Source organism: Neodiprion fabricii, chromosome 5, assembly GCF_021155785.1.
Source record: "Neodiprion fabricii isolate iyNeoFabr1 chromosome 5, iyNeoFabr1.1, whole genome shotgun sequence".
NCBI classification, from domain to species: domain Eukaryota; kingdom Metazoa; phylum Arthropoda; class Insecta; order Hymenoptera; family Diprionidae; genus Neodiprion; species Neodiprion fabricii.
The window spans coordinates 34,627,583-34,655,261 of record NC_060243.1 but is presented as its reverse complement, the minus strand read 5'-3'; the positions used below and the strand labels follow the sequence as shown (position 1 = coordinate 34,655,261).

Below are 27,679 nucleotides of genomic sequence, written 5' to 3'. Positions count from 1 at the left end.
GCGTGTCATGTGTGTGTACGTCATCTAATGACATTGTTCACGCTGGATGCATGACACCCTTACTGCCCACACCGTTGTTCAAACACACCGGATGTACCAGGCCCACTCAAAGGTCGTTTGGAACCGAACAATTATGCCTGGGCGGTGCCACGGATAGAAATTGCACGAAGAGTCATGACTTTATTTTTATGCCTTGCAGTGATTGATATCTTGGACTCAAAGGCCCGAAGCCTTTTGAACTTGGAAAAGGTCCAAATAATAGTACATTATGTAACAAGGAAATAAAGTCGACTTTTAGATCTGTGTTACATACATATAGGACTTTATTTCCGACTCAATTCTGGCCACATTAATGACTTGAAAATAGTGACTCGATATATCGTTATCAATATTGGGTGTAAAATTGAGAACTTGGATTAATAATTGAAAAACTCGTTCTAAAAAATGCATATAATTAGAAGATAAGAGTAGCAGTAGTAGTATTAGTATATAAAAATCTTCATAGTTTTTTTATTCACGCGTAATAAGTTTATAACAATACATACGGCCGGTTTTGCCAACTTTTTCAATTTTCACCACAAACCCCCCGCTCCCCAACTAGCAAACTGTCGGCGCCCAATACTAGATGAAAAAAGGAGAGAACTGAAAAAATAATTTGCAACGATCTCATATTTCCCGCAAATGCGGGAGAAAATTGCTACCCTTTTCACGCAGATTAGGGAAAAAAGTTTAGAGGGAACAATATGCTGCTTTTGCCCCGCTTTTCAGTTCAAGAAAGTTAAAATTATGATCGAGTCGGCAATAAATGAATAATAATCTTCACCGTGGTATAGTTTGTGTGGTTATATCGCATGAATTGATATTCAACTTCGGTGAGTATAAGTATTCATCCGACAATCTCCAACGGCAGCTTTAGTTCGTGTCACCGAACGCTTTGTCTGTATCTCAGCACCCCAGTCTCGAGTTACATTCTGGATTCTTTAATCAGAACCTTGTTAAAGGAGCCGATGCGCCTCGGTGAACGGAGCGAAATCCATCGATCCGCGCCACTCTGAATAGCCAAAGAAAGACAATTCAGTAAAAACTCGGGCAGTACAGGAGTTAATGTTCTTGGATTTCTTTACGAGTATAAGAAACCGTATGTATGTAACTAAGGTGACCGTTGAAAAGGTAATTTCTGAATTTCGACCGGCTCAGGTCGCCAATCCATTCCAAACAATTCAAAAATAATTCCATTATTTTTTCACGTCTTTATCTCAACTCTAACCCGTGTCAGCAAGAGGTTGGATTTTCTCATTTAACCCTTTCAGGGCATATTACACATACCGGACGGATAGCGATAAAATTTGGTATTGGGGGATTTGTTGGATCGGTGATTACGAATCCGAACTCGAAATTACAAGATTCAAAATTATGAATCCAATATGGCAACACCAAGTGACTTTTGGTATTTTGCTCCGCCATGTTGCATCCGCCATGTTGAATTTTGAAATTTCGAGTCAAGATTCGTAATCAGAGACCCAGAGAAGACCCACTTTATCAAATTTCATCGAAATCCGTTCGGTAGATTCAATGTGCCCCTGAGAGCGTTGAATGGGGAAATCGGTCGAAATTAAAACATGACCGTTTTAAGAACCACCCTGATGTATACTCATCAACGGTTCCACACGGAATCGCGGTAACTATCGTGTATGGAATATGGACACTATTCGATTCTGAAGGCCGGATCAGTAATCTCTGAGATTTCCTGATGTATGCGGCTGATGCATTGAGAAATGTTAAACTTGTAACCATCGATGGGGAATTGGTTAGGGTTCCATTGAAGCGGATGGGAGCAAATGGCGCTAACGGATACAAAACGTGAATGTTCCGGTGAATCGGATAATCGGATAACCAGCCAGACTGCTCTGCATCCGGCTGCTGGAATTTCCAATAGTTTGTCTTTCATTTGCTGTCGTGCAGTCCGCAGGTGCCAATAGTTAGTTTCGCTGCAATAAATGCACTAATTTTGTTCAGCAATCTGATCCAAGCGATCATCCCGCAGCTCTGGATCCGCGAAAATATACCGCGGAAAGTGGATGAGAATTTTTTTTGTGGAAAAAGTGAATCAAGACCATAAAAATCATTTCAAACGCCGCATATTTAAACTTTGAATAATGAGAAACGTGCGTTATGCGGTTCTTGCCTGTAGTTGAGAGCTTTCTGCAGATCGTAATTCTATAGGTCTGCACCTTGTCGGCAGGCGTCACATTATAATCAACTCTATCCCGACGAGGAGAAGTTAGTATCGAACAGCGGTAGCGATAGACTGAAACCCCCTTCTCCACCCGGCATTTATAGCTGATAACAACTTCCAGTTTCGTCCAGTGAAACTGTCTGCAAGCCCCGACCATGCGGTGCGGATCTCTGTATACACGGCTGCCTGGAGAGTCCATCCTAATTGTGCCATGTGAATGGTTCCACTATTCGAACATGCTTTTGTTTTGTAGAAACAGCCTTTGTGCGGAATTGGCGACAAAAAGAAATAGAAAATTTCACATAATTGCTCGAATACTTCATGTACGTATTTTTTCGGTCCAGATTCGCGATGCTTGATGGAAATTAATTTTCATGAGCGATGAAAAAAGTTGTTAAGTTGGCGTCTAGACGATTGACATTCCATTTAGTCTGACAAATGTCTACCGACACTTTCAACTTGTCAAAAAGTCATTAACCAGAAATGTAAATGGTCACACGAACACCAAGACAATCAATTACACACGTAGACAGTACTCTGACACCATGTAGGCTCAAATACGGAGTACAAATATATTGCACTGGTATTTAGGCAATGTTCAAATCATGGTCGAATTGGTGACGGTATTTACGGTTTGACCCGTATTCAATCACTCGTAATACCATGGATAGTTTAATTGTCGACTCACTTACAAGGAAACCTAATTCTGTTGACCCCTTCGATTTTTATCTAGTTCATATATGTGTAATGCATCGAAAACGAAGTGACCCGGATTTTTTTCATCTGCTAATTAACGGGTTAAAGGGGCAAAAACGACCCCTGACGATGGACACCAAGCAGGGTGGTTTCATTCAAATACATCAAGCGCTTCTATCCGAAGCTGAGAAGGCACCTTGCTGGTGTCCATTTTTGGGGGTCGTTTTCACGCCTTTGAATCATTTATTAGCACATAACTAGAAAAAAAACGTGTTTCTCAGTTTTCAATGCGCTACAACATATATTAGTTAGATCAAAATCGCAGCAAATGATCTACCTAGGCTCACTAGCCAGTATTTTCAAACGCAAACTCACCGAAAAATGGAGTGAGACCATTCGAAGCTAATTAAGTCCCTGCATAACAAACGAGAGGTGTTTTCAAACGGTGGCTACCCAATTAGAAGTCTCTGCAAATTCGAATCTCTGGTAGCGAAAATGTGCTAGGAATAGACACGATCTTTTTATCGTAATTCTAGACAATACAGTTTCGCTGACGACGAGTTCAAAGGGAACACAGTGCCAGATAGTCCGTATTCCTCATTGACGGGACTTCGTTACTACAATTTTCATGTAACGTATTTTTCTCTTCGTATTATAGTACGAAATATCATAGGGGTTGACATGCTCAGGAGTAACAAAATATCTAATTATCGATCAATATAGTTTCTTGCCATGTTCAGCATCGTCGAAGCATAATTCGACCGAAAGACATTCGTGCTCACGTTCACGTAGAGAATAGTTTCTATTCCCATACGAATATAATAACCTTTATTGGTTTCCGTTAATTCAGGGATATTCATCGGATCAATATCTCCAATAAATTATCATACAAGTTAACAATCGTGTCGAGCAGTTAACTGCATTGCAGTTATACTTTACACTTCCTTCGAAACGCTGTGAAATCGTTATTTTACATTTCTATTGCATCTTTGCTAGGGCATTGGTCTTTATTTTCAAAAGTTCCAGAATTCCTCATCGAAATGAGATTTTTCATTCAACTAACGTATCTGGTCGAAAAAATGTTGGGCTTAGCTCCGTTATCCTTGATAGACGATAAGGCTCTCAAGGCTTCTGTCTATGAACGTTGTTATCCTTTGATCTTTGTAATAGTGTACGTAACGTTTTTTTGTAAAAGCGTTAAAGCACCGGCCGAACATTACGTTTGTGATTGATTCAAATTTGTCAACGATATCCTACATCCTTTGGAAGTGCGGAGTACTTCTCACTTGTGTCACGTCGTGGCTTCTTTTCATCCACAAGCACGATCAGTCCGTCGAAATCATCGACACCTTTTACGCGATAGATACATCGTTACAAGACGGATTCGGCGTTCGTCAAAACTATAAACAGTTGTTCAGATGTACCGCCATTCAGGTGCTGATAGTCGTCGGTGGAAATATTGGCCTCGAAACAATAACCCACGTGCTGATTTCACCAACGTCAACCTACGATGTGACGTTTTGGTACTTCTACAACATGACTTACTTGGTTCGCCACTGCATCGTTTTGATCTTCGTCAATGTTCTGCTCTCTGCGAAACGCCAACATTTTGAGCAGAAAGCTGCTCGAGGTCTGCAGCACAGACACGGACGAGCTTCCGATATTTCAAGGGCGAGCCAATACCTTCCTTTCTAAACGAGAACCTTGTTCGGAAAGAACTGCGGATCAAGGAGCCAGACTCGTTTACGAGGCGCAGGAACAAATAAGGAGCATCAAAGAGCTGCACGGGCTCTTGTGCGACCTCACGGAAGATATTAACGACGTTTTTTCGGGGCCGCTCCTGCTCACCATATCTCTATACTTACTGGGCTTACTGGCGAATACCTGGTACATGTACGTGGCGATGCATGCACATTGGATATTTGACAGACCATTCGATCCGGGCCAAGTCTACGCGAGTATCACTGATATTGCTGTGATGACGAACGTACTACTCGCAATAGCCATATTTTGCTGATCAACGTGTACAGCCGTAAAGTTCCTATTGTTTCTCTATGTCTTGTTCAATTTACAGCTTGGGCGGTCGAAAATCAAACCTTTATTTGTTTTTTTTTTCTTCAATGAAAACACTTTGAGCAATTTGAGTCGGATGGTTTTATTGTTTATAGTGTCAAGCTTAATTTAGAATTTTGTCATTGAAATTGCTAACAAAATGGTGGCATGGCGCATATAAGTAGCGAACGACTCTGATCTCGAGAGCTTTTGCGATGGAGCATCTCCTGACGTCACTGTCCAACTTGTGACAGATAGAAATATTTTTTTCAGATCACAACACTTTTTCAGATTTGAGCTCGTAGCGCAAATGTAAAAAAAAACATTTCAAATATATACGATTATGAACAATGAATTTTATTTTTTGACCAAAAATTGTTGTAAGAATATTTATAAAACAATTTCGAAACGTAAATTCAAAAATCTAGCTACAAGCTCGAATCGATAAACAAGTTTTAAAAGTTATGTGAAAATTTCAAGTGAATCGGATTAAAATTGACCGAGGAATCTGCGCCATCGGATTGAAAACGTGGTCGTTCACTACTAATATATGCGCCATGCCGTCATTTTTTTATTAATTTCAATAAAAAAAATTCTAAAATGTTCTTGATACTACAAACAATAAAGCCCTCAAACTCAAATTGCCCTTAAATGCTTCTTTGTTGCAGGCAAATGATATGGCCAGTATTCTCCACAATGTTTAGATAAAATTCAGACCATTGGACTCAAGGAATGAGGTAGGTCATCTGAATCAACATCTTGTGATCAAACAACCATTAGCATTTTTCATGCCTCACGATGACCTACATTGAGGTAAGCAAACTGTTAGTACAATATTTTTCGCAAAAGAGCAATGTGGCTAGAGTGCGTGCTGGTAAGTAGTTTTAGTCAACGAGCGCTGCAACATTGCTGCAGGTGACATCGATTTCCATCGTCAGGTGTATAATTATGAGATTCATTTTAAACTGCGGTTACAGCTGGAGTGGTAATACCTCAGTTTTTCTAGTTTTTCACAAAGTGCTACCTCAAATTATCACCGACACCACTCGCCATCTGCTTGTTGCGTTACGACTCCCTGGTGGTGGAGTAACCGATAATTTCCCAGACGTAAAAACGAACTGAAATTAGGTGCGCAAGTCCGTCAGTCTCGACGTTGCATTATTTATTATACCCAGCTTTTTCTACTCTAGGTCAGCGTTCGTCGAAACGAAATGGAAAATTTCAAACGATTTTTCTAATGACGATATACCTTTCTAAGAACCCTCACAATACATTCTGGAGTTGTTAAGTCCGCACTTGAAGTTGATGTCTCGTACAACGAACATTTGGGGCTTAGCACCATTTTGATTTGCAAACGACAGAATTTACTCTCATTTGTCGCTTGAAGTACTCTCTATCCAGTAGTCTTGATAGTGTCTTATATCAATCATACCCGCGCGGTTGATCACAACGGTATTGTTCTTCTCGCAAAGATTATGGATATTTTTGGTATAGAAGTACAAGATTAATTCTGGAATCACTTTTTCATTGATCGATCAATTTCGTAAGTGCTTTCCGCAGTGCTTCCATGTCCTATGAATATTCAACACCTTACGCCTCGAATAGAAGTTCGGATTTAATGATAAGCCACTTCAATCTTTGAATCGATGATAAGATGGTTTATTTACGCGGGGCACAAATATGATTTACAAATACATTGTTATCAATTATGCATGCTGTTGGGGTGAAAATTTTTTTGCTTCACTAGGCGCCAACTCAGTGACACGTGGGCTATAAGGTGAACATATACGTTCAAGCTGCACACTTATGTTATCAGCGATTCGTTGCATATTATGTGCACCTCAGTAATATCGACCGAATATTTGCGTTTACCTTGGTGGCTTGTGAAGATCATTCGGGAGTTAGACACACGAAAGGTTACATCACCAACCGCCAAAGTGTGTCAAAATATGCCTGAATCATCGGCTCCGCAGGCAACCTTTTTATATTATTTCGCGAGGATTTGGGGTTTGGCGCCATTGTCCCTCGAAAAAAGTAGAGTGTCTTATGGATCGTTTACTGATAAACTTTGGTGTATTGCTTTGTCCGTCACACACATCGTTGCCCAAGTGATTATCATTTTTGCCAACATGCATACTGAGGGTCAGAATAAGATAATAAAGTCGGGTAGCATAACATCGTTCGAAATTGGAGTTTTTGCAAATTTAATTATAACGTTTACGTTCTGGCGTAAGAGCAATACAACCGTGGATATTATGAGATTATTTGCCATAATTGATGAACGCCTAAATCATCTGGGAATTGAGCAAAATTATACAGAACAGCTCAAGGCAAGTGCAATATTTGTTGGGATATCATCGTGTGTGATAATTTGTGTACAAATTTATATGTTAGTGGTATCTCTGTTCATCGTGGATAAGGATTGGACTCAGGTAGTTAGAGTTATTTTATCAATGTACGCCGTAATGGTCTGGACTCCGCAACATTTGGCAGTGTTGTATTTTTCCAACGTTATGACCTTCGCTAAGAAACGTTACCTACAATTAAACGAATTATTAAGCAACGTATGTGCGACAACTGTCGATTCGCCGGATTTTCAAAATTCGCGCAAACATTTCATGAACCGAAATGCGCTCGGCATTACAAGCGAATTGAGGGAAATTTACTCTGACATTTTTCCCCCGAGTGATAAATTGAAATCATTCGATAAACTTATCAAGATTCAAGATGTGCACGACAAGCTTGACGATGCAACAAATAAAATCATTCAATTGTTTTCTCTCCCTTTGATAGCTACGATTATTTTTTACACCTTCGAAACACTGGTGAATTATTTTCATTTATACAATCTTGTTACAAACGACGAATGGAGTCATTCTCAGATACACGTGGCTTTTTCCTGTTCTCTGTGGTTGATTTTGCTGAAGGTGGAGCTATTTACTATCGCCACAGTTTGTTCTTCGATTCAAGCAACGGTAAGAAGGTATATTTTCAACTTTCGACATTATGGAAAACAACTTGAGAATAATGCCATTTGTTCAGGGAAATTCGATAGGAACCATTCTTCATAGAATTTGGATTCGATACCATCCAACCCAGTTAAAAAATGAGGTATGTTTAAACCGATGACAAATTGATCTGAAAGATGACGTTTAAATTTTATTTATTTATTTCGAACAGTTGGTATCTGCCATAAAAACGTGCTGGTCTTGTTGCGGGAACTTCCAACAATAGTAAAATCTTTTCAATGATTCGTGTAATTCACTGTTACAGATTCAGATGTTCTCTCTACAGTTACTCCAAAGACCACTCCGCATATCTGCTTTCGGATTTTTTTCACTGGATTATTCTTACCTGTACAAGGTAAGATTGATTTTTCCGAAGAGTCTGTTCACAGCGCGTCACTCGTGTCATAGAATTTCACCTCGATTGTAGAATATGATGCAGTATTTACATGAGGTACGATATTATATGGTTTTGCAGATATTCAGCGCTGTGGTGGCCTACTTTGTAATCATGGTGCAACTAGATACTTCTAAAGCGCGCTCTATTTCCACCCCCAATAGCACCGAGTGGAATGGAACGGACATGAATTAGACTACCGATTTGATTGAGCGTGCATAGAAGAAGAGAGTGGTGTTCCGTTTGCGTTATTAATAGTGGGTAACAAGTTATACTTAAATCTTGTTATCGGTTGACCGATGAGCAACTTTTCCTAGCCAAGACGGCCAGGGAAGCTGTTGTGGTCCAACCAAGAGTTGCTGGTTTTGGTTTTGGCTCAGTACCTCGTACAGACTTAAGGCAGACTACAATGCAGACGCGACGAGCTATGTTAGGGTAGAATCGGGTGGAGGCCGAGGATGCAGACCTCGCCAACTATTTCCCAACAATTCTAGCGCACTGCTGCAATTATAATTAATTGCAACCCCTGCCTCCTATTAGAGAATATGCCAGCGTTTGCTTCGAGTGGGAAGCCAGTATAGCTATACCAATACTATGAATACAATAATCCATTTTACGTCGCACCGCGGTCTTGTTCTGGGACTATGCCGGCGCTTCATATCACTTAGACCAGACTCTCGGACCAGTCTACGTAGTGCACTCACCTCTAACATCGCCGTGTTTTCCTCTAAGAGGTCCATTAGAGAATGTCACTTAATCCTGGAGGCCATCGCAAAGGACGGCCCTCTCAGAGTCAAATTCTTGTTCTACTGATTCGCACGATGACCCGGGGACACAGACATTTGAGGGTCTGATGTCATTGCCTCATCATTTCTAACAAACAGGCCTTCAATTTCGAACAATATGCACCAACGAAATGTGTTGTCACTGAAAATTTGATTTTTGTCTTTCTGTCTTCCAGAATGATCACCTGGAAATCAGCACCCCTTCCAAATCGCTTTTACCGAGTGAATCAAGTCACTTTTGAAGAACCCATACCTTCGCTACTTTGGAAAACACATTGGCGTGTGGTGATTAACGTGACTCGGTTTTTATAAAGATATTTGCGTACTTTCAATATCCAGATATTGGACGCAGTTTGGTTTTTCTCTGGACGCCTGCGTTTTCCGTTACTGCATACTATGTAAGCACGTGTCGAGGTGTAGATTTAAACATAAAAATTGCGGATTTGGTTTTGGCCAAAGTCAACGGGAGAAATTTAGCGTAACCTAAGCCTGCTCGAATCACTAGTCGTAGTTATGTTTGTGTAATTGCATTGATTTAAGAGTTAGCGTTTCACACTGCAAACACTAGGGATGCATTAACCCTTCGAGTCACGGTGGTAAGTATCCTTACCACCTACTTTGCATCCATGTTTTATACATGTAAAGGACTTTTGAAACATATTCCTCTACGATTTTCTGCTATTTATGATAGTGTACTGATAGGTTCTCAATACGCGAGAGTAATCATTGCGATATAATGTAAATTATTATTGTTGGAAACAAATTGATTGAAAAAAAGCTTGAAAATTGAAGGAATAATTCATTGCGAAGAAAGTTACCCTTCAACACATATTCATGTTTTACATAAATTATAAGTTTTTGGGGTCACCGATTACGGATCAGAAATCATTTTTTTAAAAATTCACTAAGGCGAATCCAATCAGTCATCCCAAAATCCCTGCATAGAGTGTTTTGGCCGTATTCAATGAAATTTGAAATCTTCATCACCATATTGCATCCGCCATCTTGAATTTACGAAATCTGATATCAGATTCGTGATCAGCGATCTCAAAAACTACAGAATGCAATCTTGTTATAAAAATTGACTCAGCGCAATAACGTGTGACTCAAAGGGTTAAAGCCTGTTGTGCGGTTTTCTTGTCGTTCTTGAATAACACCTCTGTATTCGCAGTGTAATTGTACTTCGGTAATAAAATACCGCAGCTTACCGTCATCATATCAAAATTCATACACTTCCTATTCCACGCCAGAAGCAGAGGTTCAAGAATTGGAATTTTCGTACTGGCAGCAGTCGTGATACCCTGAGCCGAAGAATCGACTCCGAATCTTAATATATTAAAAAATCGATATTCAGTCAGCGAGGCTCTGACGCGTCGCAGCAGCCCCCGACACCTTTTACCGCAAGTCGTTGTTTCCGCGCGCTTCCAGCTTCCATCTGCCTGCGACGTCCGTGGTGGTAGGCAGGCATTGTGAGTGTGGGGGCGGAAAGTGGTCCACGGGGGGCGGGTTTCGCGAGCGTTCGGCTCGGCTCGGCGAAGCTAAGGGATGCTGGATCCGCGCGTTTCTGCGTCAGTTCTGCGCGCGATCTCTTCACGATCAGTGGTGTGCACCCTTCGACACATTTGAGGCTAGCCCAGGTGTTTAGAGGCATCCACCGCGCGGCGTGAATTATCAGTGAAACTCCGCCGGCCGGCCCTTGGATTCGGTTCTCGCACTTTTGACTACTGGAATCATCCCTCGGAACTTCTCACACGTGGCAGCCTCGGATCTGCTTCCGTCAACTTTCGGAATGTCCGGCGACTGCAATGTACGTCACTCTCATTATCATTCTCATCGTCGTTTTATATCTGAGAATAATCTCAGCCGGTTATCAGTTGTTTATTTTGTCCTTCGATCGTCATGATATAGACACGAATTGTCTGAGTCTTTCCGGAACTGGCAAATTAGGCTACTTGCCATTAAAGGACCGATAGAGCAATATTATTGATATTATTGATAGTATAGAACCATATGGAGATGCGAACGGGGCGTATAATTGGACAATGCGGAGTCAACTATTGTTTGCTTCTCCACCTCGATGCGTCTAATTGAGGAACAGGAATCGTTGTTCTGGCTGGTTTCAGTAAGCGAATTGAGTGTGTTGTTTAATAAAAATACTATTAGATTACTAAGAGAACTTACAAATATTGAAGTTCTAGTACCGGTCGAGATGTAGAATATTTCGAACGGGACGTACAGAACACCGCATCGAATTATCTATGGGATTTTACGATGTTTACGAGCATCGGAATCTCTTTTTGTCCAAACATAATTTTGGGCAGAATTATTCAGTAGGATCATTACACCGGTTTAGAAAGTCTGTAAAAATTCGATCGATCGTTAACGAAACCGAAGTACATGAAGGAATACTTTAACTTATTTTACTGAAACCGTGCATCGAGTATTTAAATCACCATTCTGTAGTTATAACTAAGGCAAAAGTAAAGTAATTAAACATTCCTCGTACACAGCATCGTGACAGTTTAATTTTCTTTTCTTCTTCCCAAGAAAGTGTCACGTTGACGAAATTACTTACGTACAGGTATATGAGAGAGAAAATATCCACGGAATGCAAGAGCAAAGTGAAATTACCTTTCGTTTCCAGAAGAGAAGACAGGCATCTCCTGTACAATAAAAAGTAAACAACAAAAAAGAGATAAAAAGATAAAAAATAAATAGATGGAATAACGAGCCACATGGTGCAAAAATTCTGACGGGCAAATGAGAAGTTGGCGAGTTGATGAACAAGTAACTACGTACGTAAATAAATAATCCGGTAGCAATTACTCCCCGGATTAGGACCGGAAGAATACTCTTGCGTCATTAAATTCTAGCCCGACGAGATCTTTAATGTTTAACCCCGGCGTGCTATGCTTGAAAAAAACCCGAGGGAGTAAGAATATCAAACACTTTGTACACTGTCGGCGAACCTTGGAAGATTCGCAGAAATGTGGAATTTCGCATTCGTTTAGCCCAACTAATTTCGGTTCTTTCAATGGGCTTGTACCCAGTGCGTACCAGTGTATAAAGCCATTCACTTGCGCACACTCTAGCTTCATACCAATTATCGGAGCAATCTCCTTCGGAATTACACAGTTCGAAGCATCTGTTCCCCCCATTGCAGAACACGTCGCTGCTCACGGAAACAGAATACGGAATGACGAGACGAGGTGCGCCACCCCGCATACATGTGTAAAAATTTATTGCATCGAGATCGAGACGTAACAATTACGAGTGTCTTCGGTCCTTGGAGGTTCTTTGGAGTTGAAACTAGTACGAGTGATTTGATAAGCCTGAAATCTCTTCTGTAAGGCCAGGTGGTAAAGAGTACGAAACGGATGAATAAATGGTGGTCCTACAGGAGAGTGACATTGTACGGAATAGAGATAGAAGTTTGGGAAAAACTGGGTCACCTTTTTTTGCCCTGGTTCTTTTTCACCATCATCGGATTTGCCTAAATCGCCCTGAAAATTAGTGACGTGTTTTTGATGTGTGGATATTATCGTTCCGAGTAATGGAGGGAAGGCTAACGGGAATTTTGAGAACTTTCGGATGGAGAATGTGCGGGACTAAGAACAGACGGACAATGTGCTTTTGTATTCAGTTCGTTTCACTTACGCGCTATACGGCGGAAGCCTTGCGGATGAGAATAAATCTTTCACCGGAAATATATTCGCGGAGGGTCCTTGACGATCCGCAGGCAGCCCACCCTACACCCGCCACCGCGCGAGAAGCCAAGATTGTGTTCTGGCCATTCACGCCAGTTTCGTTTGGTTTCTTCGCAGAGCATTCTATTCACAATATCTAACAAGGTTCTGGTACAGTATAATAACGATTCTTGTATTCCGAGAATTCTGTGACGCGATACGGCGATGTTCTCGAAACAATGACAACGATGCATGCGTTGCAGGCTGATGTTTTCGTGGATTTTAGCGCCAACAGGTAAAATTCAAACCGCAGACATGTAATCCATCATCATCATCATCGGACGCGAAATAACATTTTATATGAGGTTGAACTTATAACAACGTTAACGTAACGAAAGATCAGGGAAAATATCGTTATTGCGCTGTTTTAGAATGACTTCCGAGTAGTTCGTTTTGCAATATATGAGTATATTTTGTTTATCATGTTTTAGTCGATGTTTTAGTCAGACATTCCCAAAAGTGGAAAGTAACGATTTTTCCTAAACACCCATTGTTACAGTAACGTTACTCACTTCGTCCTCAGCATTTTATCGTCTCCATTCACAGCTATGGAAAGGAATGTGTGTATCTATATGTATATTTTGCTTTTCGTGCCCGAAGAATCAAAAGACTCGAGGAACACCCTTACAAGAAACACGGGTCGTTGAGTTTCACGTCAGATTTCACGGTCTTGTTCCCGTCTGGTTTCTAAGGGACGTGACTTTGATCGCGCCGTACGAATTCGCGGACTATTGGTTAGAATAAAACGCGAGAAGAGGGCAAGAAAACTGTCGAGATATGGGAGGAGGCAGTGAAGAGGAGAATCGAGAGGAGAGAAGAGGAGAGAAGAGAAGAGGACGGCAGTGAACGACGGGGCGACGGGGTGTGGGTCGATGGGTCCGGGACGGCGCGATATTGACTAAATAATGCAGGGCTATCCCGCGGCGTGTGTGTGCCAGGCTGTGTGTTGTTATCCTCCATGTCTGCGTGGAACGTCCTGTTGAAATGCCAGTACTGGAGGGTTCGGAGAGAACCCGGCTCGCACCGCGAGGATCACCCTTCTGTCTCAACTCTCAAGTATCCGAGGTACAATGAGGGACTACACACTTATCCAGGGTTCGTGGTTCGTGGTTCGCGGCGGGTTGTAAGTTGGGAAGTATGCTGCAGGCACATGCTGAAAGGCGGAACATCCTCCAGGCACGTTTAGTTTCGAGGCGGGACGCGAGTTCTCGAAATTTGAGTAAGTGGAATGAAAAGCCGTAGGTACCGATTGTCCGTTTCCAATTCTACAAGTTCTTCATTCTTATCTTGTCCGCTTTGTAATCATGGGCCATGGAAACCGGCTAGACCACTCGAGCAACAATTACTGCCGATGAGTTTGCAGCTTATATACCTTCTTTTAATGCTGCAGGTTATTGTGGAAAAAGGCGAAACTATTCAGGACTGTCCAAAAGTATGCGGCAGACGTGTGCCCTTCAGTCACGGCAGTAATTGGACTGGAACGGATCCTCTGTGCATCGCAACTCCACGTGAAGGCATCGCGAGTTCGATATTTCGGCTCCTGGGTTCAGCATATTGCATTTCTTATTTTCTCTGGACGCTGCGGCTGCAAAGTGAGCAGGATATGCATCGGATGCCAAGTACGGAACAGACAGGCTGATAGTTATCTGCACTCGGCTTTAATTGACCAACTCCTGAAGCGTAATTGTGGCGACACGAGCAAGAATTGCGACTCCTTCTTCACTTGCCGTGATAATGTCAGGGCGCAGAATGGAAAGGAATGGTGAGGAGGGATATCAGTAACATGTGGAATCCACCTCGCAGATGCTGACTCGACCGGTAATATCGGTAGCGTCCCGGGCATCGAGTGCGCGGCATTGCGAGGCCATAACCTCACTGGAAGTAATAAAGTGGTAGGCAAGTAGGGAAGCATGGAAAGCTGGCGCGGCGGTGCATCGGTTCATTGGATAAGCTGCAAATTGGAAACTGGGAGTTCGAAGGTGGGAAGGCTGAACTGCACGGCTTTCCCGAATGGTGTGCGCGCGCTCATTACCCGAGCACAATGACCGGCGTCCTCGTCCCGGCGTAGTATTGGCGTTTGCGCGAATTCCGATAGAATTTAATTGGAGAAGATTGAACTAGCGCGGTGCACACCATGGGCAGGAAAATGCCGTCGCTGCCTCGCGCGGCGATACGAAAATTCGAAAACAATAATACTCGATCTCACTCTGTTCCGCGCTAATTGGACAATGCGGGATCGAGTCCTTCTCTCATGCAAACTACACAAGGGTTGAGATTCTGTAATTTCACGTTTCACATTTCCCACCATCCAAGCATTCTGATCGCTTGACCAAACTTTGCAAACCAATCAGAATGCTTGGATGGTGGGAAATGTGAAAAATGAAATTACAGTATCGCAACGAAGGAGACTGAACTGAAATGGGTGAATTGACAAAACTTGTCACAGTAATCGAACGCATTAAGTTTAGTTTTTATACCACTAGCGTCGCTAATGTTCGTTTTGCACCGGAGTGTCATTGATTGCAGGAATGCTCAAGATCGATCAATCGATGATCTCGCAATATGATTGTTAGATAGTTCTCAATTCAAGCCGTCACCTTATACTTGTTACACTGTCTTCGGTGCATACGAAACACCAATTCCATCTATGCACTTCATACAGCTGCAGGACTCCACTACTGTTCTTCGGATTACCTCTTTGCTGCAAGTACCCGAACAACGGGCTTCGGTCCTCTCCTGAAGCGAATTCAACGATTAAATTCGGATGCGTTGTTTTATTCTCAGCAACGAGATCAACCCTGCATTGCAACTAGAGCTGCGCAGAAGACTTAACGGTTTCCAAAATTGGCACTTGATAATTAACCTCGCCTATTACGAATCTAAATTATAAATGAAATTGCCTTTTAGGCATCCTGCAAGTGTTAGCCTAGTGCCTAGGGGATTCTCCGAGATCGCGTTGACGGCGTAACTTAGCTCAGGGTATCGGGTTGGTGAATGTTTAATTACCAATTAGACGGGAGGACCGAAAATGAGTTTTGCCTATCCGTACTGCTGGTGCGCGTTTATTAAGCCCAGTATATCTCTGACAATTAAGAACCAGCGTTAAAGGGGCCTTCGTGTCTGTTTGATAATCGCGCGAGTATTGATTCAGCGAGGTTCGTATAACTTCACCTCACATTCCGGCACCTGGGTTCCACCAGCCAGTCCATCCTCCCTCCGTGTTCATCACCCAGCACCCAGCCTGTATGGCGCTTCTTTGAGGAAAGTTTAAGAATTTTTTCAATAGCCTGACAAAGTATCATACTTTCTTATACATGGCCTGTCGCGATATGCACTCAACTCCGCAAACCCATTACGAAACTCTCAACTTGTTTTAGCTTCACAAGAAATACTCTGTATAACGTGACGGAGCCGTTCGTTCGTTGGTCCGTTGCACTTCATCACGCGCCGAGGAGTGCGAGTGATTCAAAGTTACGAATTGAACCGTAGTTACAGTCGATCGGTGCTGTATAAATTGAAATTGACGAGATAACTTTTCTCAAGCATCTCAATGGCTCGATATTTCAACTCTCGCCGCAGCCTGAACAAAAGTGACGCTGACTTTGAGCATCATTACGCAGGGCCGATTACAGCAATCCTCTTTCTGACTCTTGAGGAGTTCTTTGTTCCTTTGCTCGGACAATCAGATGGAGAAATGCCGCGACGTAGTTTCCGCAAGGATGGTTCGTCCTGATTACATCTTTCAATGACCTGTGAAATGTTGCAGGAGGGGAACGAAACTTTGTTTTTCAAGAAAGGTGAATTTGACAAAATGTCGAGGATATACTGTAAATCGAGAATTGCGTTCATGCGATCTTTGCCTAAAATTATTCGATCCCCATCGTAAATGCAAAGGAAACATTTATCGACGACAGCTGCAAAGAATGGTGGGCAAAGTGGCTCTTCTCTTCTCCCAGCCCGAAGTATCTCTTTGGTAAATTTGAGCCATAAAAACTTTTTTCTATAGACAAGCCTGAAACTTGACACCGTAATATCATGTTTCGGCCCTTACTTTTCGCCATCCTGGTATGTTCAGTTCGGTCAATAAAACCACAATAGGCGGCACGCTTTTTCGAAAATAAATCTTCCCAGACCGCCGTAAATCGGCGAGAACTTGTGTCAATATGAAAATTGCGGGTAGTCGGACACTTTAGCGAGCGGCGATGAAATAATCCTCGCTTTGTATTCAGCCCGGCGTCACAGGGTTGCAGTTCTACCAGTATGCTGTGCTTTCGGAAGATCAGTGTTACATTTCCATACATGTATTCTCAGACATGTTCCACATCGCAGCTATATGACTGATGTGGTGTTTGATGTTTGAATTATTTGAATTTCACGAGAGGAAGGAACATCGAAAGGTTGCTAGAATTTTAGGCAGATTAACGCATCCTCCTCTGTTCCGTGTTACATTCAAAGGTCGATATTAAAACACGGAGTAAAACGTTAATCGCCGAGTTTACAGTGACCCGAAAATCCCCGAACTACGCCAGCAAATATCTCCAGAAGTCGTAGGGATATGCAAAATTACACATGTTCACTAGGGATAAACTTTGGGTGCGTACGCTTCATTTTCCGGTTTTGTTTCCTTCTTCCACAAATCCGGGACAAAGGAATTCACAGAAACAGGTGTAGCGATTCACCCCGTCGCATGCAAGTATTGCCGCAAGGGAAACAGCGGAGAGACCCCGCAATAAAATGTCACCGAATGGACCGTTAGCTTGCTCTGAAGCTTGAGCCGTACGTTCCATTCTTTGTACGCGTTCATATTGCGAAATTAATCAATAGCGACTGCAGTTTAATCGCTATGGCAATACGGAACACGCATACTTCGTCCATGCAGTTGAGACGTGGAAAAATTGCGCGCGTTACGTATTACGATCAATTCACTAGCTGCACGCCGCCGATCGATAAATACCGTCTAATTCATCACGGCTGGAAGCTGGAACGTCACGACGCCAAAAAATGCGAGCTCTCTCTCCCTATCCCAATCGCCAACTCGCTCTATTCGTTTTCAGCCCACAGAATTCGCTGCGTCGTAGCCGCATACCTCGCGCGATCCTCGGCGTACATTCGCTTCCCAATATCCGAGTCATAATTTTAATGAAATTCTCCAGGTATTTGCGGTTCCCGTGTCTATACCAATACCTATAGATGGAGGCATCATCTTTGACAAATAACGAGGATCGTGATGGTACATTGAAAATTGCACTGTTGAGTTCTCATCAGAAACCGGGGTGTACAATTGATATTTGGAAAGTCAAGATGGTCTGCCTTTCAAGAAGCAGAGAAAAACTCCACTGCAACCTGACAAACTATGGCCGTTCATCACGATCCCCCTGCAGGACTTTGAGACAGACAGGTACTAATTTTGAAAGTGGTCTCCGCACTTGTGAACGGCGATAGAATATAGAGAGCCTGGATTCTTTCGGGTTGAATGCGCAGGAGTTGCTCGTGTGTCAGTAGTGCCGGGAGTGTTAGTGAGGCCTGAGTACGACGGCGAGGATGAGAGGGATATGGATGAGTGGAGAAACTGAGGGAAGAAGAGGCGGACCCACGGAGTGCTTTTCGTGACGCTGCTGGTGGTACTGGTGGCAGGGTGGAAACGACGTGGAGAGACGTCGTTCTGACAGCCCTGCAGGAACGTTTTTCGAGTTCCCAGCGATGGAAAGTAGAGAACCGAAAATTGATCCCCTGTCAAGCCGTAAGATCTTTTCCCTGAAGCCAAACATGCCGCGGAATCAGTGTCGTTTCTATATTTCATCCAGAGATTGTAATCAGAGACACGTCTTTTAGAACATCTTCGCGGCTCGTTCTTACCATGCAAATTCGTTGTATGACGACTTTGGATCACCCCGGGTTAATACAAGGGCGTATGGAGAATAGTCGGCACAGGAATTGGAAGGTGAAAAGGGAAGGGAAGATTGTTTCCTCACTTTGCCGTTCCAATGTGCAAGCTGGCTGGTTGCCTAAAGTTAAACGAGACATCCATACGAGCTGAGTGAGAGAGTTCCATCCTCGGTCCGGCGGTAGGATGAATTGTGTCCTGACCATTATGAAATGTGGCATTCTGACAAAAACGCTCTGCGGCAATTATGTCCAAACCAGAGGAGAATTGTTTCTTCACGTCAGTCGGATGCTGCTGCGTTGTCGAGGGGAGTCGTTCCACTCCTGCAGGACGAACGCGAGATCGGATGATTTCGGCAGGGAGAGTTCGAAAAGGGTGAATGAGAACTGGATGAGTGGAAGACGTGACTGTGCAGCCGTGAGGCGAATCAAACGATTTCACGCTCCAGATTCTACTTCTTTGAATCAACGAGGTAGCCAAGCTGATGGAAATTCATGGAAGTGTCGCTGGTGAATCCCTTACTGAAGGTTCGGGGGCTGGTTTTTCTTCCGCCACCGCTTCGTTTGCTCAAATCATTGTGAGAGACGAATTTTTTAAATTCGCTGTCAAAGGAAGTTGCACAGCTTTTCCCTGAGAAAAACAGCCGACTTGGACATGGAATCGCAGTTTAGATCGTGTTAGCAATCACATTTACGAGCAGCGACGGGTAAGAAGTTGAACCTTGGAATGAAAGGGAAATCTACATTGGAGAGATGTTGCAAAGAGCTTCGAAACTTGTTGACAGCTCTTTGTGCTCCTTGTTCCATCCGCACATTTCGACAAGGCAGCATTTCTCCGAGGAAAGACCCGTGAACGCCGGAATACGTATTTTATGCAAAGTAATTCAACGAAAAATTATTCAAATTGTCACGCGGGCAAGGCGAAGAAACAGAGAGGAAAAATTGAGGGAATCGTTTCTTCAAGGTCCGTTTCTCCTAGGGAAATCGTATTCAAGCAGCAGCTTTAAAAGGTCGAGTTTGGTGAAACAACACACGTCAAAGATGCTTTTCTTAACCCAATTGTGATTCTCCACTCTGAAAGTACACCAATTATGTATCAAAAACACAGGTTTTACCTACGGAATAATGAATATGAAAGGAAGACACCATATGCGATCTGGCAGTAAAGAATATATCGACCCAGCAGAGGGAATCTCAAGCAGGCGGTCCCTTGGGGCGTGAAATATTTTTCCTTCTTGAAAAAGCATCTCAGGTCAAAATAACGCAGCTTTTAAAATATGTAATGCCTCGCATTTTCGGAGTTTTAGCAAGAAATGTGCAACTCTTCCTTCGGGATTTCAGCTAGAAGAAAACAAACAAAAAGGGAGTAAAATTTCAGCTTCGAAAATTTTGGAGAGTGTGAGGGAGAGAGAGGGAAAAGGTATTTCTTGTTGCGTAATACCTAGCAGAAGATTATAAGCTCAAACTGCTTAATTAATTATTCAGTGCTGACAAATATTTAATAATTTGAGGTCAAACCGAAACACCTTGATCGCTATCCATCTTAGCTTGACGATGAGATTCCGTAGGTGGAATTGAAATGTCGGTTTTCATTTCACGGACAAATTTCATTCTCAGGCTCAACGCATTTTTAGCGAAAATCTAAAAGCAGCGTCTCGAAGATGGCTGAGTTTGGTATGAAAGGTACATAAATTTTAGATTTCAAAATTGAAGAAACACCCCAACACTTTCCAGAGACTTCAACATTTCCTATCCTGTAAGAAAGTCAATTTTTCTCTCTGTCTTTTACAGGCTCGATATTTTCATCGGTAGACTACAGCCTGTCAAATCTTGAAGGCAAAAAACAGCCAACTGCACTTGACAATGTTCTTGCGGAGGAAAAAAACTCTTTACTCCAAGAGAAACTTTTGTCCAACTTCGTCTTGACCATAATCCTTTGATCAATAGCCGAATCCTTTGCCTAAATTTTTTGTCAGATCAAGTTTAACGTAACAATATTGTTCAGCAGGAATTTAAGACTAAAACAATCACGTACATTCGTAAATTCTTATCAAAGTTTTGAGGCATGGAAAACTGGTATGACGGAATTTAACGAAAAATTGAAAGACTTTGTTTCACGCGAATAACGTCACGCTGCAGAATAGCGAGAATAAACGGACAACATCCCGCGGAACCGGAATGATTGTTTCTACGTTCTACGGTAGACGTGATCCCATCAGGATTCGACTCGACAAGCGAAACCTTATTCAACTATTCATGGAGACGTTATACCCTCGAGGCTATATAATCGGGATAAACAAGAAGGGTAACCGTAACAATAAATCGTGCATTAAAATCGGGCATATTAATGCCGTCGACTCAGAATCGTATTCCATTTCACCCGTCTCATCGTCAGAAACAAGTTAAACAAATCATACTTCTGTGGTATCTTTAAGAGGTTACTCGCCGGTCTGATTTAAATAAAATCCCACATGGGTTCATATTACAGCGAATAATATTTATTAACGATTAATTGGTTTTCACATTGTTTTACATTACGCTTTTAATTACGAATTGACGCTGCTTGGCGTCGGACACAGAAGGTTAGTTATTTAGATTGGACGTCTCATACACATACGTGTCTAGCTTGTCTATCGGACCTTGGACGAACTATTTTGCGTTCAGGTTACAACACTTCCGTCGTAGATTTTGACGAGGAATATACATACACTCTAACCTTGAGCTGTGAACAGGACGTAGGGTGATGTATGGATCGATAGGTTGATTGATTGTACCTGCTTTGTATTGTTTCAGGAGGAACCTGAATCGACGTAGCGCAGGAAGCGCTTCAGGCCAGCTCCATGGCCTGCTATCTCCAGCGAAACACGGCCTTGTATGCCGTGTTCCTATTCGTCATAGTCGTGTTGGTCAGTGGTGAGTACCTTGAGCTATGACTAGCGAAGCGATTTTGACGGGGGACTTCGGTGAAGTCTTGATAATATGGATGCTGCAAAGATTATTATGGGACAGGATTTATTTCATGGCACACTTTAACCTTTAGAATGTATTTCTTACGGTATGACAAAAAATGGAACATCAAACAATTAGCATAGCGTCTATTGTAGCCTTATTAATGGCGTCAGTTACAACAAGGTAGCGGTATAGAGCTTTCGATGAGAAGCCCATAGAATAACATCTGTCTAGCGGATCAACTCAGTCTATGTCTTAAATCTATCTTTATAGTAAGCCTCTCTCTCATTGGCTTATTATATTTCCAGCAACGGATGATTTGAATTTTTTCATCAAGACGCATACTATTATAATCTGAATCTTGCTGCAACCAATTTTCCATCAAATCTTTTTCAGTCATTTCAAAAACGAAAAACTCATATTTATCAAAATTTCTCCGAAGTCTCCTTTTAACCTTGAACTTGAAGGAATGATTGAAATTAATTCAAATATGACGTATGTATGTGCATACCTGTCGGATGCAAACTACGTATTGTAAGTGAATCAACGGCGCATCGAGGAAACGGCCAAAGAAAATTTTAGAGGCTTAAATGAGCGCGAGTTTTTTAATGCTGAATGATGAATATTCTCCGTAAAAATACCTCGACGTAATTAAGTATTAAGGCAGAGTACTTTACGGCTGACTGAAATTTGACATTTCTTAAAAGTTCCGACAACCAGCCACGCTAAAGGAGAAGCTACTTTGTCACTGTGGGCATAAAATACCAGGAATGCTTCGCGTGCAGGCTTCTAATAAAAATTGAGGGACGAAGAAACTTTGGCTGAAGAATTTGACTGTCATTGCTCTGGTTTAATGGCAAACTCGGAAAGTAAGGAACCGCGGCATCATCGTTGCGTAAAAAGCTGCAGTGTAATCTGAAATAAAATGAAAATGATCCTAAAAAGGCAAGAAAAGATTTTGCACCCGAATTCACGGAGGTCCCATTAATCTTCATCCCCTGTGTTCGAGATCCTGATTTTAGGGCTGGAATAAAATTCATTGGTAGTGGAAGTATAATGAATTTGGATAAAGAATAATTTCCGAAAGCGCGAAAAGGATCACCAAGTCATTTAATAAACTCGAAAAAGAGCCGAACGTAGAACCGGCTGAGGGCCAATGAACGTTTCATCATGCAGATAGCCAAAGTGATTCTCAAAGTTTTTTCACCCTCACACGCCGCTTCTCGGGGAAATTCTCTCTGATGGAAATAAGTGAGCGTATTGGCCTTGGGAGCAACCCGTGGCGTGCAGGGCGCTCCAAGAGCTGGCTGTTAAATTTTTTATTGCTGCTTATTTACGTTCGCACTTTCCTTGGCGTGAATTTATTGCAGTTAGGGGTTGCCGGGCGTTTACCACTCTCGACCGTCTTTTCACTCGCCACTTCACCCGCCGGCCGGTTGGCTATACCGATAGTTTCCTAGAACTGGCTCATTCTCGGTCTGTGCCACCATGTCTGCCAGGAAAAAGCCAATGCCCTCGCCTTTTACCCGGCCAAAACACTCTCAGCCAGTCCGGAAATCTTCGGTATAGTTCAAGGCTGCATTTGTCATGTCATTCGCTCTCGATATTATTGCAATTTAATGCCACATTTGCGATTGAAAGGATCAGTTCGTAATGGATGGGATTTCGAGTACCGGCTGAATAAGAGGATCGTATAATTTTACCCTCTTTCATCTCCTGAGTAATAAAGTCGTCTCAAACTTTGAGAAATTATAGTTTTTGCTACAGTTGTGCTCGCATAGTCGTTGATAAAAGTTCGACAACACCGAATGCATATTCACAGCAAATTTTTACTTACTTAGCGGTTATGCAAACACTGATAGCTCTATCTGAATACTGTATTTTTCTTATTCATGCATTGATTTTCCGGAATTGTCTTCTCGATCGCACAAGTTTCCGTAAGCCCTATCATTCGAGAAATGTGCGATTAGCTAAATTTGTCCATAGAATTCGAAGGCCCGAGGTCCTCGATTGACATCTGAACAAAGTGCGACGGGACTTATCGAGGAAGATTGAACAAGGCCAGTTAACCCCGAGCTGATTGTATAAAGTTTCTCTTCGCATCTATGGAGATTGTGGCCAGAGTCAGGTTGTGTTTAATGCTGCGCGTGATTATAAGCGGTGAAAAAAAAGAAAAGCCAAGTTGGTCAGCGACGAACGGGGAAAGTAGCTGCGGGGCGTCGTGAAGGTTGAGCTAGTGATCGTGGGGAGGTTTCTTAAAGACGGCGAGGGAGGTGAACACTTGTTGCATTGGCTAGGTGGCAAGGCGAAGCTTCCACCTTGAACATTTTCACCTTCGGCAGTTCTCACCGACGCCGAATCGCGTCTGTAGTGTCGCGCCTGAACCGTGAGAATGGCAGTCGGGACGAAACGGTGGAATCGAATTGATTCTCCTTTACGGCTCGAGTTACCGTCCTGCACCCTGCACCCGCCTCCTTTGACTGAGTAGGGTTTTCCTCGATTTATTTACCGGTTTCGTGCCGCGCACGTGTCTCACTAAGGAACGGGATCAGTTTATAGAGGACCCTAAAACAATAGAGCACATGCATGGCTGGGGTCCGGATGTTAGAACTGTTATTACCTGGATCTCAATCAGATAATCCGGGGCAAACACATCGGCGTAGAGTCACGGGCACTCGACATTAAATCGGCGGCAAAACGGCCCTGCAATTATCCCTTGGGACCCGTTTCCTTAGAATTATTCGCATGATGTCGATTCTGCGGGAATATTGGTTAGGAAGAGAAATCAGGTCTAGGTTATACCGACGGTCTTCATTCTATACGCGGTTCTTTTGTCAGCCGTCTTCAATGCCCGCCTCGATCTTTCCCTAAGAAAACTTTGACAATGCCGTTTTCCCCCCAATTGCTTGGCTATTTCAGAATCACGAATTCATCTTCAAGTCTTGATACGGTAATATTGACGAGAAAAATTTCGAAAATCGGTACAGCGAATGAACTGCTGCAATTCGATTCTCCCGTGAAAAACTTACCGCCAAACACCTTTATCAAGAGATCTTTCTAGCACTTCGGAGCTGATATACTTCGACCATGAGGTTATATCTGAGTGACTTCTGGGATTGATTTTCTCGCTGGCAGCTACCAAGTCAAGCGGGTTCTTATCTTTATCTTTATCTTCACGAGCGCCGAATGAAAAGTTCAGCAAGCGTTCGTTTCTCGTTCGATTTAAAAGCCTTTCACGATGAAATATCACCGTCCATACCAAACCTTTTTTGGCCTCGTGCAGATTCAATGCAATGTAAATATTACAACGTTTGAATTTGACCTCAAATCGTCTATTGTGGATGGTGTTCGCGACAATCGAGTACTTTTTCGGCCTTGAACCAGCCTTGCAAATGAGTTATCAGGTATTTATTGGAGTGTTTCTGCATACAGATGCCGATACCGATGTTTTACCGACATTTCTAGCCGCTTCACAGCTCAGACACAAACGCTTTTTTCGGAATGGGCATAACCCTGAAAATGCCTAATGCCTGAAAAAAGTGGGGCGTCAACCAGAGTAGAAATCGTCCCCGCCACGAAAAAAAGGGTTTGTGTCTGAGCTGCGAAGCGGCTAAAAATTTCGATAAAATATCAGTATCGGAATCTGTACGCAGAAACGGCCTTATATGCCTGACTAACTCATTTGCAAGGCTGGTTCGAGGCCAGAAAAACACTCGATTGCCACGAAGTGAGTTCAATATCTTGCGAGCGCAATTTTGCTGTGAAAGAAAATTGATTAAGACCATGCAGGACAATCGAAACGACGGCAAGCAATTTGATGGTAAAGTTGGTGGAAGAGGCGGCGAGCATTCGTTTGGGCCTGAAATGTTCATCGCTGTTCAGAATCCAAGATGAGAGAAGGACCCGACATAAGTCCGCGAAGGAGCTCAAAAGGGAGAGGCGATTTAACGCTTGGTCGCTTCTGTTTGACGCTCCATGAGAGGGATTCGCACTCTACCGCCTCAAACTCTCAAGTCACATTCGCCGCTCCCTCGTCGACGATTTTGAAAGACAGTGCCGCACCCTTGAAGTCGTCGTTGAGACAGGTATTCTTGTCGCAAGCTTCCAAAGTGCACGGAGATTTTTATTCCGTTTGTTTTACATTTTTCTTTTCGCCGATTTCAAATGCAAAGTCAATGGGACGTCTTCAGCTTCCGCAGCTGAAGAGATTAACGCAGGTATTGCGAAGCCGTCGTTTCACGCTGCAAAGTGAAGAGAAAACAAGGGAGAGCGTTACAACCATTTTGAAGACACCCTAGCTGTCGTACTATTTGATTACCGTCTGTCCGCCTCTTTGGGAGATGGCTTATTTCACCCACGAGTACTTTTTGCAGCTCTCATCCCCGCGACTCGCTCAAAGGACTACGAAGTCGCAGCCGTTTCCCGCTTAACTTTTCACCAGCGTTCTTAAAGAGGACGTTCGCTAATGCGCCTAAACGAATGTAGACGTTAAGAAGGTCTTCGGATTCGAAAATTAATGCATTCTATCTTCAAAGTCTTGAATATTTTCGGAGACGTGACTAATTTTTTGCTGCTTTTATTGCGTGTTCGTTGATGATTGCCCGTCTGAAGCCAACCGGAGGACTTAATACCCACAATTAACTTGGAATACATTTCGCTTACTTGCAGTCCTTGCGTTTACTTAGCTCGCTTATTTTACCCCGGGAGTTTGGGGAGCTGCATGAATTGTTTTTAAATCGGTCAGTAGATTCCGTTCCTCGTTGCGATGCTATATTATTCATAAACGGATCAACGAGGACACGTAATGTTACAAAATTATAATGTAATATTTGCGGTAATTAAAAACGTGCAGGATGTGTTATTAATTCGGGACGAATTTGAGTTTCCAAATTACACTCCCTGTGACGACGAATTTTCTGTTCGCTCGAAATTATCGCATGTAATACCGATTATACCGTATGCACACAATCGACAACCAGAAAACTGATGGCTGCTGGGTGATCAGGAAATTGCTATTCCGTTTGAACGAAAGCGATGTGAATTTTCACCCTTTGTAATTAAAACGATTGATAGCGTGCGATGGAAATTTCAGTCCGTTGTCCGTTGAAAAGGGTGTGCTAAAAAATCGCTGGGCTCGGTTGTATTTGATCTTCATTTTCGTATTCGATTTTCACATTTTCAATCGAATTCGAAATTCGAACTTGGGGTTTTTTCTAATTTTCCGCAGCCTACGTAGCTTTTAATGATATCTTTTGGCGGTATAATTTTCCTTAAACATGACGTCTGACTTAGCCTTCGCAATTCACGGCTTCGCTACGAAACGTAGAATTACGAAGGTTGCGTATAAAAAACTACCCAGCTGGCTATCAGAGCTTAGTTTAAGAGCGAAACTGAGGTCTCGAACACGATTGTTCAGAAAAGATCCAACAAACTGGTATGAAAATAGCATCTAGTGGTGAGAATGCACGGAGACGGAAACATCGAAGCCCCGCGGAGGCAACGCCGCCTGTTTCCAGCCTCGGTTATGCCTTACAGGCACGCCGGTATACGTATAAACATACGTGTGTATGCGTGTATGAATGTACACGTGTGCCTAGCTCGTATAACGAGTAAACATCCTCTCCAGCAGTTCCCAATTAAGGGTTTTTAATCCGCGGAGTCGAGCCTCGTACCGCGGTTGCAATGCGCATGCGAAACGCGTGTAAAAGGATTAAAAGTTCACCCCGTGCAGAATTTGCAGCCGTATACATATACGTAATATATATATATATATATATTGTTGGCTCAATTGAGAGAAAAGAAGTTTTTTATTTTTGTGAAAAAATTTAAAATTCAACCGAAGCACTGCAGCACATTTTATGTTTTTTTTTTTTTTATCTGAGATTTCATCACCGAATATCCTATATTCGCGTTAGAGATGATTTAAGTAC

At 42.6% G+C, this 27,679-nt stretch overlaps 2 protein-coding genes across 6 annotated transcripts in view; both read left to right on the top strand.

Moving 5' to 3' along the window:
* Positions 1–5,782: 5,782 nt before the first annotated feature.
* LOC124182035 (gustatory receptor 68a-like) lies at positions 5,783–8,581 on the top strand. The gene is made up of 5 exons (XM_046568813.1): positions 5,783–5,858; positions 7,778–7,959; positions 8,027–8,095; positions 8,258–8,347; positions 8,468–8,581. Exons 1-5 carry the CDS (start codon positions 5,783–5,785, stop codon positions 8,579–8,581), a joined length of 531 nt encoding a protein of 176 aa, XP_046424769.1.
* A 2,156-nt stretch (positions 8,582–10,737) lies between these two features.
* Positions 10,738–27,679, top strand: part of LOC124182557 (Down syndrome cell adhesion molecule-like protein Dscam2) — a 63,668-nt gene continuing 46,726 nt past the window's right edge. For 4 of the 5 annotated variants that reach the window (XM_046569990.1, XM_046569994.1, XM_046569989.1 and 1 more), the window contains exons 1-2: positions 10,738–10,978; positions 21,594–21,713. In XM_046569990.1, coding sequence (XP_046425946.1) covers positions 21,641–21,713 — 73 coding nt within the window. In that variant the 5' untranslated portion in view covers positions 10,738–10,978; positions 21,594–21,640. The remainder of the gene's footprint in view (positions 10,979–21,593; positions 21,714–27,679) is intronic. The other variant, XM_046569992.1, reaches the window with a different exon arrangement.